Below are 17,949 nucleotides of genomic sequence, written 5' to 3'. Positions count from 1 at the left end.
TTCCGCACCTCTGTTGTCGAGGCGGCTGATCGGAGCTGTGGCCGCAAGGTAGTTGGTGCCTGCGGTAGTTGGTGCCTGTCGAGGCGGCAATCCTAAAACCCCTTGGTGGACACCAGCGGTGAGGGATGCCGTCAAGCTGAAGAAGGAGTCCTATCGGGTCCTTTTGGCTCATAGGACTCCGGAGGCAGTGGACAGGTACCGACAGGCCAAGTGGTGTGCAGCTTCAGCGGTCGCGCAGGCAAAAACTCGGACATGGGAGGAGTTCGGGGAAGCCATGGAAAACGACTTCCGGACGGCTTCGAAGCGATTCTGGACCACCGTCCGCCGCCACAGGAAGGGGAAGCAGTGCACTATCAACACCGTGTATGGTGCGGATGGTGTTCTGCTGACCTCAACTGCGGATGTTGTGGATAGGTGGAAGGAATACTTCGAAGACCTCCTCAATCCACCAACACGTCTTCCTATGAGGAAGCAGTGCCTGGGGAATCTGTGGTGGACTCTGCTATTTCTGGGGCTGAGGTCGCTGAGGTAGTTAAAAAGCTCCTCGGTGGGAAGGCCCCGGGGTGTGGACGAGATTCTGTGGGGCTGTCTTGGTTGACAAGACTCTGCAGCATCGCGTGGACATCGGGAGCGGTACCTCTGGATTGGCAGACCGGGGTGGTGGTTCCTCTCTTTAAGAAGGGGGGACCGGAGGGTGTGTTCCAACTATCGTGGGATCACACTCCTCAGCCTTCCCGGTAAGGTTTATTCAGGTGTACTGGAGAGGAGGCTACGCCGGATAGTCGAACCTCGGATTCAGGAGGAACAGTGTGGTTTTCGTCCTGGTCGTGGAACTGTGGACCAGCTCTATACTCTCGGCAGGGTTCTTGAGGGTGCATGGGAGTTTGCCCAACCAATCTACATGTGCTTTGTGGACTTGGAGAAGGCATTCGACCGTGTCCCTCGGGAAGTCCTGTGGGGAGTGGTCAGAGAGTATGGGGTATCGGACTGTCTTATTGTGGCGGTCCGCTCCCTGTACGATCAGTGCCAGGGCTTGGTCCGCATTGCCGGCATTAAGTCGGACACGTTTCCAGTGAGAGTTGGACTCCGCCAAGGCTGTGCTTTGTCACCGATTCTGTTCATAACTTTTATGGACAGAATTTCTAGGCGCAGTCAAGGCGTTGAGGGGTTCCGGTTTGGTGACAGCAGGATTAGGTCTCTGCTTTTTGCAGATGATGTGGTCCTGATGGCTTCATCTGACCGGGATCTTCAGCTCTTACTGGATCGGTTTGCAGCCGAGTGTGAAGCGACCGGAATGAGAATCCGCACCTCCAAGTCCGAGTCCATGGTTCTCGCCCGGAAAAGGGTGGAATGCCATCTCCGGGTTGGGGAGGAGACACTGCCCCAAGTGGAGGAGTTCAAGTACCTATGAGTCTTGTTCACGAGTGGGGGAAGAGTGGATCGTGAGATCGACAGGCGGATCAGTGCGGCGTCTTCAGTAATGCGGACTTTGTACCGATCCGTTGTGGTGAAGAAGGAGCTGAGCTGGAAGGCAAAGCTCTCAATTTACCGGTCGATCTGCGTTCCCATCCTCACCTATGGTCATGAGCTTTGGGTCATGACCGAAAGGATAAGATCACGGGTACAAGCTGCCGAAATTAGTTTCCTCCGCCGTGTGGCGGGGCTCTCCCTTAGAGATAGGGTGAGAAGCTCTGCCATCCGGGAGGAACTCAAAGTAAAGCCGCTGCTCCTTCACATCGAGAGGAGCCAGATGAGGTGGTTCGGGCATCTGGTCAGGATGCCACCCGAACGCCTCCCTAGGGAGGTGTTTAGGGCACGTCCAATCGGTAGGAGGCCACGGGGAAGACCCAGGACACGTTGGGAAGACTATGTCTCCCGGCTGGCCTGGGAACCCCTCGGGAAGAGCTAGACGAAGTGGCTGGGGAAAGGGAAGTCTGGGTTTCCCTGCTTAGGTTGTTGCCCCGCGACCCGACCTCGGATAAGCGGAAGAAGATAGATGGATGGATGAATACGTGTATATATATATATATATATATACATATATATATATATATATATACATATATATATATATATATATATATACATATATATATATATATACATATATATATATATATACATACATATATATATATATATACATATATATATATATATATACATACATATATATATATATATATATATTTATACTATAAAAACAGTACCACTTTTTATATTTTCCTTTGTTTTTTTTATTGTAGCCACATGGTGGTTATCGTTTTGGAGACTTGTGTATGCATGTGCATGTTAATAAATATATATATATATATATATATATATATATATATATATATATATATATATATATATATATATATATATATATATATATATATATATATATATATATATATATATATATATATATATATATATATATATATATATATATATATATAAGCAGCCCGGCCCAATTGTTCTAACCCAATGCGGCCCCCGAGTCAAAAAGTTTGGGGACCCCTGGTATAATGTGATTTTGCTATTTTGTTTACATTGGTTTTTTTTCATGCGTTTGTTGACATTTCCTTTCTACTTTGATAGCTGAGGGGATAAAAATCTGAAGGTTACATTTCAAATAAAATATAATTTTCTCCTGCACCTTATTTTGGGTCGGTCATGAAAACTAGCAATAATTATTTTTAGCAATTGTGCCCAGCCCTAATTTTACTGTCATAAAAAGAAGGAGTGTTTGAGTCTTACCACCAGCAGGGTTAGCATTCTGCGATCCTGAGCCATCAAGCCCAGTGAGAGCAGAGGCGAAGGGGTGGGGGGGAGCAACAGCAGATTAAACTGGTTGAATTATGGGATGGAAGGCAGAAAAAGGGTTATGGCGGGGACTGGAAGACATTGGAGCGTGATGGTGGAGGGGGGCTGTATTGGTCCACTCATGGGTTTAACAATTACAACAATCCGGAGCAATGACACAAGGAAGCTGATGTTGGGACATTGCGGCGTTACGTATGAAGCCAAGCCTGTCCACAATGAGGAAAAATAAAAGCACTCCACGGAAAAATATATCCACTCTGACATGCATGTGCCTCTGATCTCGTTTGGATTGCAAAGCTGCTGGTTTCTCCTGCAGGACATCGAGGCCTCCTGGCCGCTTCCAGCGCAACGGCAGTGGATGTCGATTAGAAGCGCTTGTAATCATCAGTTGGGCTCTTTGTGCGGCTGATGGGAAAGTCTTTCTGATCATTTGGAGGTAGGCTAAATGCTAAACCACACGACCGCAGGTGACGTGACACAGCATGCAGAGGAAGACACAGTGGAACCTCTGAATCCCACTGCTGCGAAGTCAGATGAGTCCAAACTGAAATTACGTTTTTCAGGGACTATAACTCATGCGTAAGGTCTCGGTCCCGCTACCATCAAAGAATTCATTCACAACATCATTTATAGTTTTTCACTGTAACACTTTTTCCGGTTATTAACTTGTGTTTTTTTTTCCAGTAGTTAACTTATTCTTACACTTTTGTGATAACTAGGGGTGTAAGGATTACATGTATTTGTATTGAACCGTTTCGGTACGGGTGTTTCGGTCCAGTTCGGAGGTGTATCGAATAAGTTTACACAAGGACATATTAAGTAGCGTACCGCACTTGGTGTAAACAATGGTAGGGAATCAACCGCCAGACAACCAAACTTGACAGATGATACTGTTACCTAGTTGGCTGTTAGTGTGTCACTCCCACTGATCAGTGATCACTTCCTGCGTTGCTCGCTTGTCTTTGTTCATGCAACCAACATTGCTTTGGAACTTAAATTACCTGTGCTAATATTGGCAACAACAAAAAAAGTGCATCCTACAAAATCTGTTTAACTCCTTTTCCCACTTGAATGAAGGACAAAAAATGCTCACTTGAAACCGTTATTACAACATTCGACTCTAGAACATCTTCGTACACGAAAAAAGTTATTGGACATGTTCAAAATCAGAGGTTCCATTGTGTTTGAAAAGAAAGAAACAAACAAACAACAAAAAACACCCTTGACTTTGCACAAAAAACAGCCGAGTCAAAAATGAGCGCAATAAGCATGTGGGCCACCATTCCCACCGTGGAACACACAAAACACACAAGGTGAAAAGTCCAACACACTCCACAAAATACCTGGTGTGCAATCGGATTCTTCGGAACCTGAAGGCACAAAAACATGGAGCTTATCCTCGCCGTGAAGGCAACAGAAAGAAACCCCTGCTTCTATTTCTCACGCACACACACACACTGCTGAATATTGCTTTGAGCGCACTGGCTTACATACGTTGTGACTGGGAGACCATTTTGGTGCGGCTCCGCCCTCTGGAATCCACCTGGTTGGACATGCTGCTCGGAGTGGACAATGGCTGTTTGGCGCGCATGCGACCTGGGGAGGGAAGACACAGTGTGAACACATGTACCAAAACATGCTTGAAGAGCACAACTGGCCCAAGCCCACCATGACTAGACCACGAGAGCCACAACAGAGACACGGATGCTGGACAAAATGTAATGTGGTCAGTGAGGACTCAATTAGGGCTGCAGGGTAAATCACTAATTAATAAAGGTATGTTCTGATTCATCATCAATAACTGAAGTGTTTTAGCCCTAATTGCAGACCATTCTGTAGATTGTTTGCTCTGGAGCCTACAAGAAAAGCCCATGTGAAGCCATTCCTCTCAAAAGACCTAATGCACCTGGAGCTGTTAATTATCAGCTAGCACCAATGCAGGGGTGTCCTAACTGTTGTACGTGGGGGCTGCAATGGGCTAGTATATAGACATATGTACATATATAAATATAAGTACATACATAGTTATATATATATTTATATATATATATATATATATATATATATATATATATATATATATACGTCCATACATATATATATGTGCATATATACATATATATATGTATATACACATATATATGTGTATATATACATAGATATATGTATATATACATATATATATGTGTATATATACATGTATATGTATATATACATATATACATGTATATATACATATGTATATATATATATATATATATATATATATATATATATATATATATATATATATATATATATATAAAGACAAACACACACTACCTATGGATATATACTATGGGTGTGAAAAGAAGATAAGATTTTCAAATGAATCGCAATTCATATTTGTAACATTTCGTCCTCGTTTAAAAATATGTATCTATATATAAATATATATATTCTTTAATGTATATATATATATATATTTTATATGTACATTTTATATACATACATATATACATACACACACACATACATATATATACACACTTACACATATATATATATATATATATATACACACTAATATATACACGTATATACATTTACATATATATATATATATACATATATGTATGTATATATATATTATACATATATTTATACATATACATGTAGACACACGCATATATTTTTTATATACACATTTATAATTTATACATATACAGATATATAAATAAATGTGTACATATATACCAAAGTATATATACACAAACATACATACATATACATACATACATACATATATACATACATATAACTATCTATTAGAGGTGGAAATCTTTAGGCACTTCATGATTCGATTACGATTCAGGAAGTATGATTAGATTAAAAATCTATTGATGCATCTTTAATTATTGTATATTGATGCAGTTTTACATTTCTTTTCGTTAAATTATATAAGCGTTTAACACTTGCGATTTTAAAAAAACGTTTCATTTGGAATAACAGTTAAATTAATCCCCACATTCATTAAATTAACAGTTAACAATTAAACTGGTCCGTAAGTGTCCGATAGTAAAGGAGCTGGTCGTATCTCTGGGTGAGCTGGCTCGCTGCAGTCAGCAACATTTTAGAACTGTCTGCATTACTTTATTTACAATAAATAAATCAATTATCGACGTCTACTAATCGATTACATAATCGTCCTTGTCGAAATTGCTATGCATTTAAGAATTGATTATTTCCCCCACCTCAAATATAAATACATAATACGTACGAATATATGTATATATATATATATATACACACACATACATACATATATATGTATATATATATATATATAAATTAATGTATATGTGTGTATGTATGTATATACATTATGTGTATGTACATATACACATATATATATAATGTATATATACATATGTATAAATATATGTATACACATACACACACATCCATATTGATATATATACATATATATATATAAACATATCTATGTGTATATATATATATATACTGTATATACATACATACAAACACAAAAAGGCCTATACATTTGCACGTGTGTATGTGTGTGTATACATATACACACACACAATAATATAACAGATAAATAATCAATAATCAATCTAATTAGATATTAAGAGTATGTTAAAGTTTGACTCCGACCTTGTCTATTTCTGTGACGACCTCCTTAAAGTTTTGTAATCATTCAGAAATATCACGCAGCTAACATGCCAAACATGGATAAATGTGGAGAGTGTTTTGCATGTTTCCCATCATGCATTGCAGGGGATTTAAATGGGTGTAATTTTGAATTGTGTTGTGATTTAACTTTTTTTTTTAATAATATCCACAAAGTTCAGTGCGCCATGAGTGGGAAAGGTGGTTTGGATTGGGTCATAAAGGTAAATGCTGTGCTATGTCCACTTCTATATCATATTCATGGTCATTAACCGGATTTACAGCAGCAAATTTTCAGCAAGTAGACTGTCAGCCATTAAAAATAAAGTTTTTGGCGCTTGCAGGTCAAAATCCTGTAGTTTGGACACCCCTGCAATAATGTATTCCCCCGCTTACCATTGTCTGTTCTGGTTCCTAAAGACAGAAAGCGGTAGCAGGATGTAGATATCAGCCTTCAATTCAGTCTCATACTTAACCACTAAACGCTACATCGGTGTGTTATATTTTAATAGGGCTTGTTAAAACAAAATGAGCACAGCGATGATCTTTAGATGTGTAAAACCAGTGAGCCATGGTGACATGAATGAGGATGAAGCGTGACAAGCTGACAGCGGGGGGCGCTGTGGCCACACGGTGCGGCACAGCGGGAAGAGGGAAGAGGAAAGAGGGAGGAGGCTGGCGAAGGCAGAGCAGAGTGAGATGATCTTACCATCCGTTTTATCAGAGGCATCATCTTTAGGGACGAAGATGAAAAGGAAGTAAATGAAGAGAAACAGAAGGATTGACAGGAGGAATGGGGACCAAGGGAAAGGGAAGAAGTGAATGGAGGTATAATGAAAAAGGAGAAAGGAGAACAGTTTGTGTTAGTAACTGTTCAGCAGAGATGCTCAGTACTGACATCGACAACGAGAGGCAAACTAGGGGTGCATGATAAATATCGGGCCAATATGATAATGATCAACACTGATGCCTCAATGAGGTACGACTATCCATACTGTGCAGTACAGTACAGTAGGAAAGGGATTCATGTGGTCCCATTCCTGGGTGTATCTCGCGTGAGAGGAAGAGGTGTTAGTAAATCATTTTGCGATGCAGTCTGCCGAAAATGATGGAAAGCGCCTCTCTACATAGCAACTGAAACTGTGGTCGAAGTTGGAATTGCCACATAAAACATTTTAAGATATTCAACACTGTACTGCCGTCTGGCGAGCCCCCAATTCGTTAGGTTTTATGTGTCAGGTCAGGGGCCACATGAATCCCCTTCTTACTGTAGGTGTGCTAGGGTGAGCAATACGGGTTCAAAAAACAAACAAAAATGGATGCACGATCTAATCGCAATTCTTATTCAACCTGATATTAAACCGATTCATAATTTTCAAAAATGTGTGCATATATATATAGATATATATAACTCTTATAACCAAATAAATATATAACTCTTATTAATCATATGCAGATTATTTTGACTCTACCTGACTTTACCAGAGTTATACACTTAGTCGGGTCATTGTATGAATAAAAATACCTAAATAAAAATAATTACATTTATGAATTATTAATAAAAAAAATGCAATTATTAAAAATAGACTACTAAAATAGAATAAAACTCAAATAAAGGTTCATGTATACGTCAGTGCAAAAAGATGAGTGCAATGACTGCGCAGGCAAATTTCCCTCCAAAATACACCCAGACTGGACGTTAGATAAAAGTTGTGAACGAAGAGCAATCAAAATAAATATTTAAAAGATGTTCCTGTAGGACAGGGGTAGGGAACCTATGGCTCTAGAGCCAGATGTGGCTCTTTTGATGACTGCACCTGGCTCTCAGATAAATCTTAGCTGACATTGCTTAACAAGTTAAGTAATGAATAATTTCGCTGGTAATCACAGTGTTGAAAATTACGTTCAAAATATAAAACATTCTCATGCATTTTAATCCATCTATCCGGTTTCTACTGCACCTGTTCAAGAAGTCGCATTAATGGTAAGAAGTATTTTATTTATTGTCGGTTAGCTTCAGAATAACAGTGTTATTAAAAAGAAAAGAGACTTTTTATACTCTAAAAATGTTGGTCTTACTAAAAAAAATGCACGCATTTAGTTGTATTCAGTATTAAAAAAAATAACATATGGCTCTCACGGAAATACTTTTTAAAATATTTGGCTTGTATGGCTCTCTCGGCCAAAAAGGTTCCCGACCCCTGCTGTAGGACAATAAAATTGCATTTGTGTCCAAATAGTGGGGTCTTTTTAAAGTTAATTTAAATTACGCAAGCAGGTACTTAATTATGAATATTCTGATTTAAAAAATTCATCATTTGACAGCACTAGTATAAGGTTGTCGGTACTCGGCTTTAAGAAGTTAAAAAAAAATAAATAAATAAATAAAATGGCGCATCCCTAAGGCAGACACATTACCAGTGAACATGCACCGGAAGCACATTGACCACTGACAAGCTAAGCACAGAACTGGGAAGAAGGAAATAATGAAGCGTGTGTCTGTGTTATGCTTTTCCTGCCTACAAGATTTAAAACTGGTGGTGTCTCACGCCGCAGCGTGATTGGCCTACCGCCGCGTGACTGTCAGGGCCCTTACCCAGTGAGGAGTAGGAGCCAGGGCACATGCGGGCTGCTCCCTTGGCCTGCCCGACGTGCCGCTGCTTAGCGACCGTGGCGGCGTTTACGTCCACGTCGCTACGGGATCGCTGCAGGGAGGCTGATGGCACCCCGCCCTTTGACCCCGCGGGGACTGATGGGATAGGAGTGTGTTGGAAGACACGGAGGTGATGAAGGGATATATACACATGACAAAACACATGCAGGCAAACACTACACAGTTGGATCCATGTCTGCAACGTAAAATCAAAATATGCTGAATGGACACGGGAAAATGTAGACAAGCATGACAGGAGAGGATCGGTGTGTTTCATGGCCTAGTTGGTGTATGCGTGTGCCCCACTCACCTCGGCCCGGTGCTGCCGACCACTTTGAAGACAGAGGCCGACTGGCAAGAAAGACAAGGTCATTTTCTCCACGCGCGAGGGATGTTCACGGCGTGGGCGGCTTACTTGAGGCTCTCCTGGGATGACGACGACGAGCGGTCACTCTGAGGAAGCGACGCCACGCTGCCGGAGCTTTTCAGGCAGGACTGGAGGGTCTTCTGGTAAGATGGCTCCAGGGAGTTGTACAGGGCGTCCGTCTCGGCGGGAAAGTGGTTCCTCAGGCCCCAGTAAGCCCTGGAGGAAGAAAATAAGAACGTCAGAAGGAGGAGATGGGAATCTGATTTTTTTCAAAGCTTGTTCTGCACGAGGCTTACTTGCGGGCTTCTACTCTTGCCTCGGAGTCTGCATCTCGAATCCCCTTCTTGATGCTCTCCACTAAAACTGCTGTGTGCCTGTGAGGGAGAGATGTTTCATTGGCACATTTAGCAACATTTAAAGCAGGAGCGTCCTCAATTCGGCCCGCAAAACGGCATAAGTTCAATAAACAATTTCGCACTTATATCATATATAAATATCCAGAGGTCAAGTTACTGCTATTTTATCATCATCTGGAGGCCATTGAAAGTAACTTTGCCATTACCTGTGCTTTCAAGTCAATGAAGCAGAGTATTTACTAGGGGTGTAACGGTACACAAAAATTTCGGTACGGTACTACCTCGGTTTAGAGGTCACGGTTCGGTTCATTTTCGGTACGGTAAGAAAACAACAAACTATACATTTTTTGGTTATTTATTTACAAAATTTGTAAACAATGGGTTTATCCTTTTAACATTGGGAACACTATAATAATTCTGCCCACGTTAATCAACATTATACTGCCTCAAGTTGTTGCTCAGATTAAATAAAATGACAAAAAAAGAAGCCTGTAGTTGATTTTTATTATGTAAATGTTATATTTTTATCAACATTGGATAGTAGGGACCCTGCCATTCAAGCTTTTCTGTCCGTAAAACACACACACACGCCGCAAAATGAACAAACGTTACGCTAAAAGCTAATTAGCCTTCCCCTCAAGCCAGAACTGCGAGCGAGCTGAGCTGCAGTTTAAGTTTCTAGAAGGTCAACGGGCTCATAGTAGTTGACTGGGAGGTGTTTATTATCATTTGGGGAGAGTACGCTGCCTTATGCTCACCTGCTAAACACCTATCTGTTCGACGCTGAAGCATTTACTACATGCGCTCTGAATACGCACTGCTGATTGGCTGTTACCGCTCTGAAAACACTGCTGATTGGCTGTTACCGCTACACATGTAACCAATCAGATGGTTGTGTGGGTGGGACAATGCTGGGTGCTGAGACAGAGGCAGAAGAAGCAAAGCAGCTTGTTAAGACTTTAGCTTAGAATCTCGTTCGGTACACCCCCGTACCGAACCGAAACAATACAAATACACGTACCGTTACACTCCTAGTATTTACCCATTTGACCTAATGCAAACAACTTTAACCTAGTCACGGTGCAAAAAAATAAAAATCAATTCGTACAAAAATGCATAACACAACCTGCTCATTGAACACAGTAAATATGATACAAAAACGACCAATCGACATACATTTTTTTTAAATGATATCCATTTAAATCTACTACAAGGGACGATGGGAAAAAATGCATGCTTATCCATGTGTGACGCTTTTTCAATGCTTGATATTTCTGACTAATTAAAAAACCTTGATGACATTGTCCCAGAAGTAAGCAAAGCAGGAATTGAACTTTTATATACTCTTAGTAACCAATTCTAATTAGTAATAATCATATATCTATTATATTATTAGAATAATAATATGTACTCACATATATGGATCACCTTTATATATATAGTACAGGCCAAAAGTTTGGACACACCTTCCCCTTCAATGTGTTTTCTTTACTTTCATGACTATTTACACTGTAGATTGTCACATCAAAACTATGAATGAACACATGTGGAGTTATGTACTTAATAAAAAAAAAGGTAAAATAACTGAAAACACGTTTTATATTCGAGTTTCTTCAAAATAGTCACCCTTTGCTCTGATTACTGCTTTGCACACTCTGGGCATTCTCTCCATGATCTTCAAGAGGTAGTCACCTGAAATGGTTTTCACTTCCCAGGTGTGCTTGAAACTCATTGAGAGAAAGCCAAGAGTGTGCAAAGCACCTTGTGACGCTGCAGATTTGAATCTTTGAAATGCACTAATGACGCCTGATATACAAGGAAGAATGGCTTGCCATTACGTTCAACAAAAATGTATAAACCCTCCCACTCTGTCAAAAATGTCCTGTGTTCTTCATCATAATTTTGTTTTGCTGTGCTTTGTTTCAATGCAAACTTGAGAGCGAACTTGTCACAAATTGTGATCTCACGCACGTGCACGTTTGACGTCACTTCAGCTTCTTCTTACGCTAGACTGACCACACGTCCTCTTTTGCGGGGCTGTCCGGGCGAGGTTTCTTAAATGCCTCAAATTTCATAGTTTTGATGCCTTCAGTGACAATCTACAATGCAAAGGTGTGTCCAAACTTTTGGCCTGCACTGTGTGTGTGTGTGTACATATATATATATATATATGTATATATAAATATATACATATATATATATATAAATATATACATATATATATATATATATATGCAAAGTAACTAAATTTGTGTGTGTGTGTGTGTGTATATACGTATATATATATATATATATACGCACACGCACGCAAACACACACACACACACACACACACACACACACACACACACACACACACACACACACACACACACACACACACACACACACACACACACACAAATTTAGTTACTTTGCAAGCAGTCTGCTTTCGGCCCACAGCCAGATTTTAGTCAGCACAATGTTTGGACACCCCTGATTTAAAGCTTCTGGCTGGTCCACTTTGATACATTTTGTAAATTAAAGATGCTCAAATCAGACCAAAATATCTAACAAATCAATATACAAATGGGGCGGTATAGTTTGGTTGGTAGAGCGGCCGCGCCAGCAACTTGAGGGTTCCAGGTTCGATCCCTGCTTTCGCCATCCTAGTCAGTGCCGTTGTGTCCTTGGGCAAGACACTTTACCCACCTGCTCCCAGTGCCACCCACACTGGTTTAAATGTAACTTAGATATTGGGTTTCACTATTTAAAGCGCTTTGAGTCACTAGAGAAAAGCGCTATATAAATATAATTCCCTACACTTCACAAATGACTAAACCAGCGGGGTCAAAGTCGTTTTCACTACCTAGGTACCAAAACATGGCACCGTGGGATTTTACGTGAATGACATGACAGGATTGGTCAGTGCCAAAAAAGAACCGGATTCAGGATCCATCCCTAGTTCTAGCTCAGTGTTTCTTAAGCATAGGGGCCGGGGCCCATTGTTGAGCCGCAAGTGGCCCTCTAGCCGTACTCAGTTGTCATACACTGTTCTACCACTAGTGGCAGTAGTTACAATAAAAAACAAACAGAAGAAGTCTGGAGCTAAAGTCATAGAGAAGTTTCTTAAGTGCAAAAATTATGACTTAAGCTGTATTTTCATTTGCACTTAAATTTCATTAACAGTTTAGTCAAAGGGGAACGGCACTTAAAAAAAAAAACTTTGCCTATTAACAATCCTTATGAGAGACAAAAACACACGCCTTTTTTTGTAAGACTACTATTTTGGGGAAAAATTAGGTTTTACAACATTATGTTTTCGAAGCTGAATATACTGAGGATGAACTACTGCTTCTAAAAGTCAGCACGAAGGAGAGTGAGACGTTGAAGCAGACGGAAGCCAAGAGAACCAAACGGTCGCCGGTGAACGGCCGCTGTCCCTAACGAGAACACAGAACATGTTTGTGTAGACCACATGTGTCAAACTCAAGGCCCGGGGGCCAGATGTGGCCCACCACTTCATCTTATTTGGCCCTCGAAATCCTGGAAATAATGTGTATCAATAAAGTACTGTAACTTGTCCAACAAAATGTATTCATTTTTTCTATTTTGGCAGAAAAAAAAATACATATACTTCATGGAATCACAAATTTTGTTAACTTAAATATTGTCTAATTATGCAAAACTATGTTATCAAACATTAAAACCAATTTTTAAATAGAAATAAATACTAATAATAATGATTTCAAAAGACGTTATCCATCAACTTGTGCAATGTAAAAGTAGCAAGAGATTCAATGGTAAAATTGTTAAATTTACTCTGGTTTTACAGCATGTTTCTCTAAATTAAAAAAAAAAAGTACTTTTTTTACTGTAATAAACCGTGGTGCCGTTTTGGCACTTACAGTAACACACCGAAAAATCTACACTGGTTGATTTGCGGTAAAAAATAAAACTACAAATAACCTGGCAGCTCAGGTGACCAAATTTTACTTTAAAAATGCAGTTGTTTTTTACAGTAAAATTCTGGCAACTGAGCTGCTTTTTTTTTACCATAAAAACAGCAGTACTGTTTTTTTATGATTGACACATCATTTGATAAGGTTGTAAAGTATAAGTAGGTGAGATATAATTATTGAGAACGATTAGATTAAGATGACTAATTCAGTGTAAATATTTCAGTGGCCCGCAGGGCCCGCTCCTGTGGGAAAGTTGGGTCCCGATATAAAAAAGGTTAAGAAAGCATGTTCTAGCTCAGTGGTCCCCAACCAACGGGCCGTGGCCCGGTAGTGGGCCGCAGAATCATTTTTATAGATTTTTTTAAATTAAATCAACATAAAAAAACACAAGATACACTTACAATTAGTGCACCAACCCAAAAAACCTCCCTTTTTCATGACAAAAAATATAAAATATAAACATAAAAATAAAAATCCGCGGGACAAATTATCAAGCTTTGACCGGTCCGCAGCCACAAAAAGGTTGGGGACCACTGTTCTAGCTGACATAGCATGCCAGTGTAATAACTAACAATTCATGTTACAGAGGAGCCTACTCATATACAAATAATTCAACATTTTAGCAACTAGGACAGTTTGTTGCCATGGAGGATAATGGTCACATGTCGCAGTGCTGCTCACCTCTCAAGAGAATGGGTCTGCCACTCCTGGAGCAGCAGGTCCAAGAAGTCAAAGCAGCGCCTGGAGAAGAAACATGTTTGTTTTTATTCTGCTGATGTCAGCACTTAAGTCCCTGGCAGCTTCATAGCTGATTGCTGCTCTTCTCACCTGCGAACAGCCACGGACTTGGTGGTGCAGTTACTGGTTATCAAGGGAATGAGGCGCGGGACGTGCGTGTGCTAAAAAAATAAATAAGAGGACGACACTGATAAGCTTGAAGTGGATGGTCACAGACGACCCCAATGTATCTCACAAGACATCGTATGGGTTTTATTGTATATGTAAACCAGGGGTGTCCAAACCTTTTGACTCGGGGGCCGCATTGGATTAAAAAAATTGGCTGGGGGCCTAGGTTTCCTTATGTGTATATACAGTCGTGGTCAAAAGTTTGGATACACTTGTAAAGAACACAATGTCATGGCTGTTTTTAGTTTCCAATCATTTCCATCCATCCATCCATCTTCTTCCGCTTATCCGAGGTCGGGTCATGGGGGTAGCAGCCTAAGCAGGGAAGCCCAGACTTCCCTCTCCCCAGCCACTTCGTTTAGCTCTTCCCGGGGGATCCCGAGGCGTTCCCAGGCCAGCCGGGAGACATAGTCTTCCCAACGTGTCCTGGGTCTTCCCCGTGGCCTCCTACCGGTTGGACGTGCCCTAAACACCTCCCTCGGGAGGCGTTCGGGTGGCATCCTGACCAGATGCCCGAACCACCTCATCTGGCTCCTCTCGATGTGGAGGAGCAGCGGCTTTACTTTGAGTTCCTCCCGGATGACAGAGCTTCTCACCCTATCTCTAAGGGAGAGCCCCGCCACACGGCGGAGGAAACTCATTTCGGCCGCTTGTACCTGTGATCTTATCCTTTCGGTCATGACCCAAAGCTCATGACCATAGGTGAGGATGGGAACGTAAATCGACCGGTAAATTGAGAGCTTTGCCTTCCGGCTCAGCTCTTTCTTCACCACAACGGATCGGTACAACGTCCGTATTACTGAAGACGCCGCACCGATCCGCCTGTCGATCTCACGATCCACTCTTCCCCCACTCGTGAACAAGACTCCTAGGTACTTGATCTCCTCCACTTGGGGAAGGGTCTCCTCCCCAACCCGGAGGATTTTGTCACGGGGTGTGGAAAGAACCACCTCCAGCTCAATGTGACAAAGACCAAGGAGCTGGTTATGGACCTGGGAAGGAGGAGGAGTACTCCAGCGACTCCTGTTTCCATCAGGAGGGTGGATGTGGACATGGTTGAGGATTGTAAATACCTCGGTGTACACATCGACAACAAGCTGAATGGGTCAGAACACGCTACAAGAAGGGACAGAGCCGCCTCTACTTTCTCAGGAGGTTAGGATCCTTCAACGTCTGTACAAAGATGTTGAAGATGTTCTACGAGTCGGTGGTGGCGGGCACCTTCTTGTACGCCGTGGCCTGCTGGAGCGGCGGGCTGAGAGCGAGGGACGCAAACAGACTGGATAAGCTGGTAAAGAAGGCCAGTAACGTGGTGGGAGTGGAGCTGGACTCTCTGGCGGTGGTGTCAGAGAGAAGAAGTCTAACAAAACTCCTAGCCATTATGGACAACACCTCCCACCTCCCACCCACTACACTCGGACCTTGCGGAGAGAATGAGCACGTTCAGTGGAAGGCTCAGACTCCCAAAATGCAACACGGAACCACACAGGAGGTCCTTCATACCGACTGCCATCAGACTGTATAATGCATATGTTCTTTCTTGACTGCACTTAAATGTAGAATATATTTATATTATTCATATATTATATATTATATACCTAATGTATGATATATATTATATTATTTATTATTATTATTTTCTATTGTGAGCGAACTGTGGTGCTGAATTTCCCCCAGGGATCAATAAAGTACTTTGTATTCTATTCTGTTCTATTTTTATGAATTTATTATGGCTCTACTGAAAATGTGAGCAAATCTGCTGGGTCAAAAGTATACATACAGCAATGTTAATATTTGCTTACATGTCCCTTGGCAAGTTTCACTGCAATTTTTGACCACTCCTCTTGATAAAATTGCTACAGTTCAGCTAAATGTGATGGTTTTCTGACATTGTCTTGTTTCTTCAGCATTGTCCACACATTTAAGTCAGGACTTTGGGAAGGCGGTTCTAAAACCTTCATTGTAGCCTGATTTAGTCATTCCTTTACCACTTTTGTGTGTGTTTGGGGTCAATGTCCTGTTAGAACACCCAACTGCGCCCAAGACCCAACCTCTGGGCTGATGATTTTAGCTTGTTCTGAAGAATTTGGAGGTAATATCCTTCTTTTTCATTGTCCCGTCTACTCTCTGTAAAGCACCAGTTCCATTGGCAGTAAAACAGGCCCAGAGCATAATACTACCACCCCCATGCTTGACGGTAGGCTTGGTGTTACCACGATTAAAGGCCCCAACTTTTCTCCTCCAAACATATTGCTGGGTATTGTGGCCAAACAGCTCAATTTTTGATTCATCTGACCACAGAACTTTCCTCTAAAATGTCTTATTTTCGTCCATGTGATGTCGGAAGTTTTGTAATCAATCAGAAATGCGCCAAACATGTATAAGTGTGGAGAGAGTGTTTTAGATTGTCCTATCATGCACTCTAATGTGTATTAAATTATTTTAAATGGGTGTGATTTCAAAAATGTTTATGGTGTTTGGATGTTTTTCATATTCAGTGAGCAGGTTGTGTTATGTGTGACCATTTGTGATGACCTTTGTAATTTGCAATTTTTTTTTGTACCATGACTAGGGAAGGTTGTTTGGATTGTGCCATATAAGTAATTAGCTGTGGTATTATTTCAAAGCACTTTCAAGGGTCATTGATCTGATTTACTCGCAATGTCCACAAGATAGCCGCAAACATGCAACATTCAGAGACTGCCTGGTATTTAAGATTAATTTGAAAGCAATGCTTTTTTTAACACGTGACGTCTCACAGGTCAAATTGAGGAGGCTGGCGGGCTGCACTTGGCCCGCCGGCTGTAGTTTGGACACCTCTGAAGTAAATTATAAATCCAAGAAGTAGCATTTATATTGAAACCTTACCCGAATGATTATGCGGATAGCGGACACACCAGAAGTGGCCATGACTTTGGCACAGTTTGGGATGAGGTTGAAGAGGACCGGTACGATGGCCTCGGCCCCGTGGTCAAACTTGTTCCCCAACACGGAAGAAAGATGTCTACTCAGAAGGATGCAAAAAAATACAAATAAGAATACAACAGCTGGAGAAGTCCCACTTGTCCGTCAGCGCCACTCACGCCACAGTGATGCAGGCCTCTCGGACCACCTGGGACCGCAGGTCTTTTGCCGACAGCTTGAAGGCTCCATCCAGAAGGCGGAGGTGCTGGTAGAAGCAGTCGTAGGTGGTAGCGCCGGCCACCAACAGGGAGCGGATTTTCTTCAGCTGTAAAAAGAGGC

General features: G+C 41.3%; 1 protein-coding gene across 1 annotated transcript in view; it reads right to left on the bottom strand.

The window, feature by feature from the left end:
• Positions 1–17,949, bottom strand: part of clasp2 (cytoplasmic linker associated protein 2) — a 136,547-nt gene that overhangs the window by 48,320 nt on the left and 70,278 nt on the right. The window contains exons 11-21 of the mRNA XM_061897143.1: positions 17,790–17,935; positions 17,575–17,710; positions 14,629–14,699; positions 14,482–14,541; positions 9,800–9,877; positions 9,552–9,719; positions 9,447–9,487; positions 9,080–9,232; positions 7,193–7,216; positions 4,306–4,407; positions 4,155–4,181 (exon numbers count right to left, since the gene is read on the bottom strand). Coding sequence (XP_061753127.1) covers positions 4,155–4,181; positions 4,306–4,407; positions 7,193–7,216; positions 9,080–9,232; positions 9,447–9,487; positions 9,552–9,719; positions 9,800–9,877; positions 14,482–14,541; positions 14,629–14,699; positions 17,575–17,710; positions 17,790–17,935 — 1,006 coding nt within the window. The remainder of the gene's footprint in view (positions 1–4,154; positions 4,182–4,305; positions 4,408–7,192; positions 7,217–9,079; positions 9,233–9,446; positions 9,488–9,551; positions 9,720–9,799; positions 9,878–14,481; positions 14,542–14,628; positions 14,700–17,574; positions 17,711–17,789; positions 17,936–17,949) is intronic.

Source organism: Nerophis ophidion, linkage group LG04, assembly GCF_033978795.1.
Source record: "Nerophis ophidion isolate RoL-2023_Sa linkage group LG04, RoL_Noph_v1.0, whole genome shotgun sequence".
Taxonomy (NCBI): domain Eukaryota; kingdom Metazoa; phylum Chordata; class Actinopteri; order Syngnathiformes; family Syngnathidae; genus Nerophis; species Nerophis ophidion.
The sequence above is the reverse complement of the archived record's forward strand: the minus strand, read 5'-3'. Positions and strand labels throughout refer to the sequence as shown.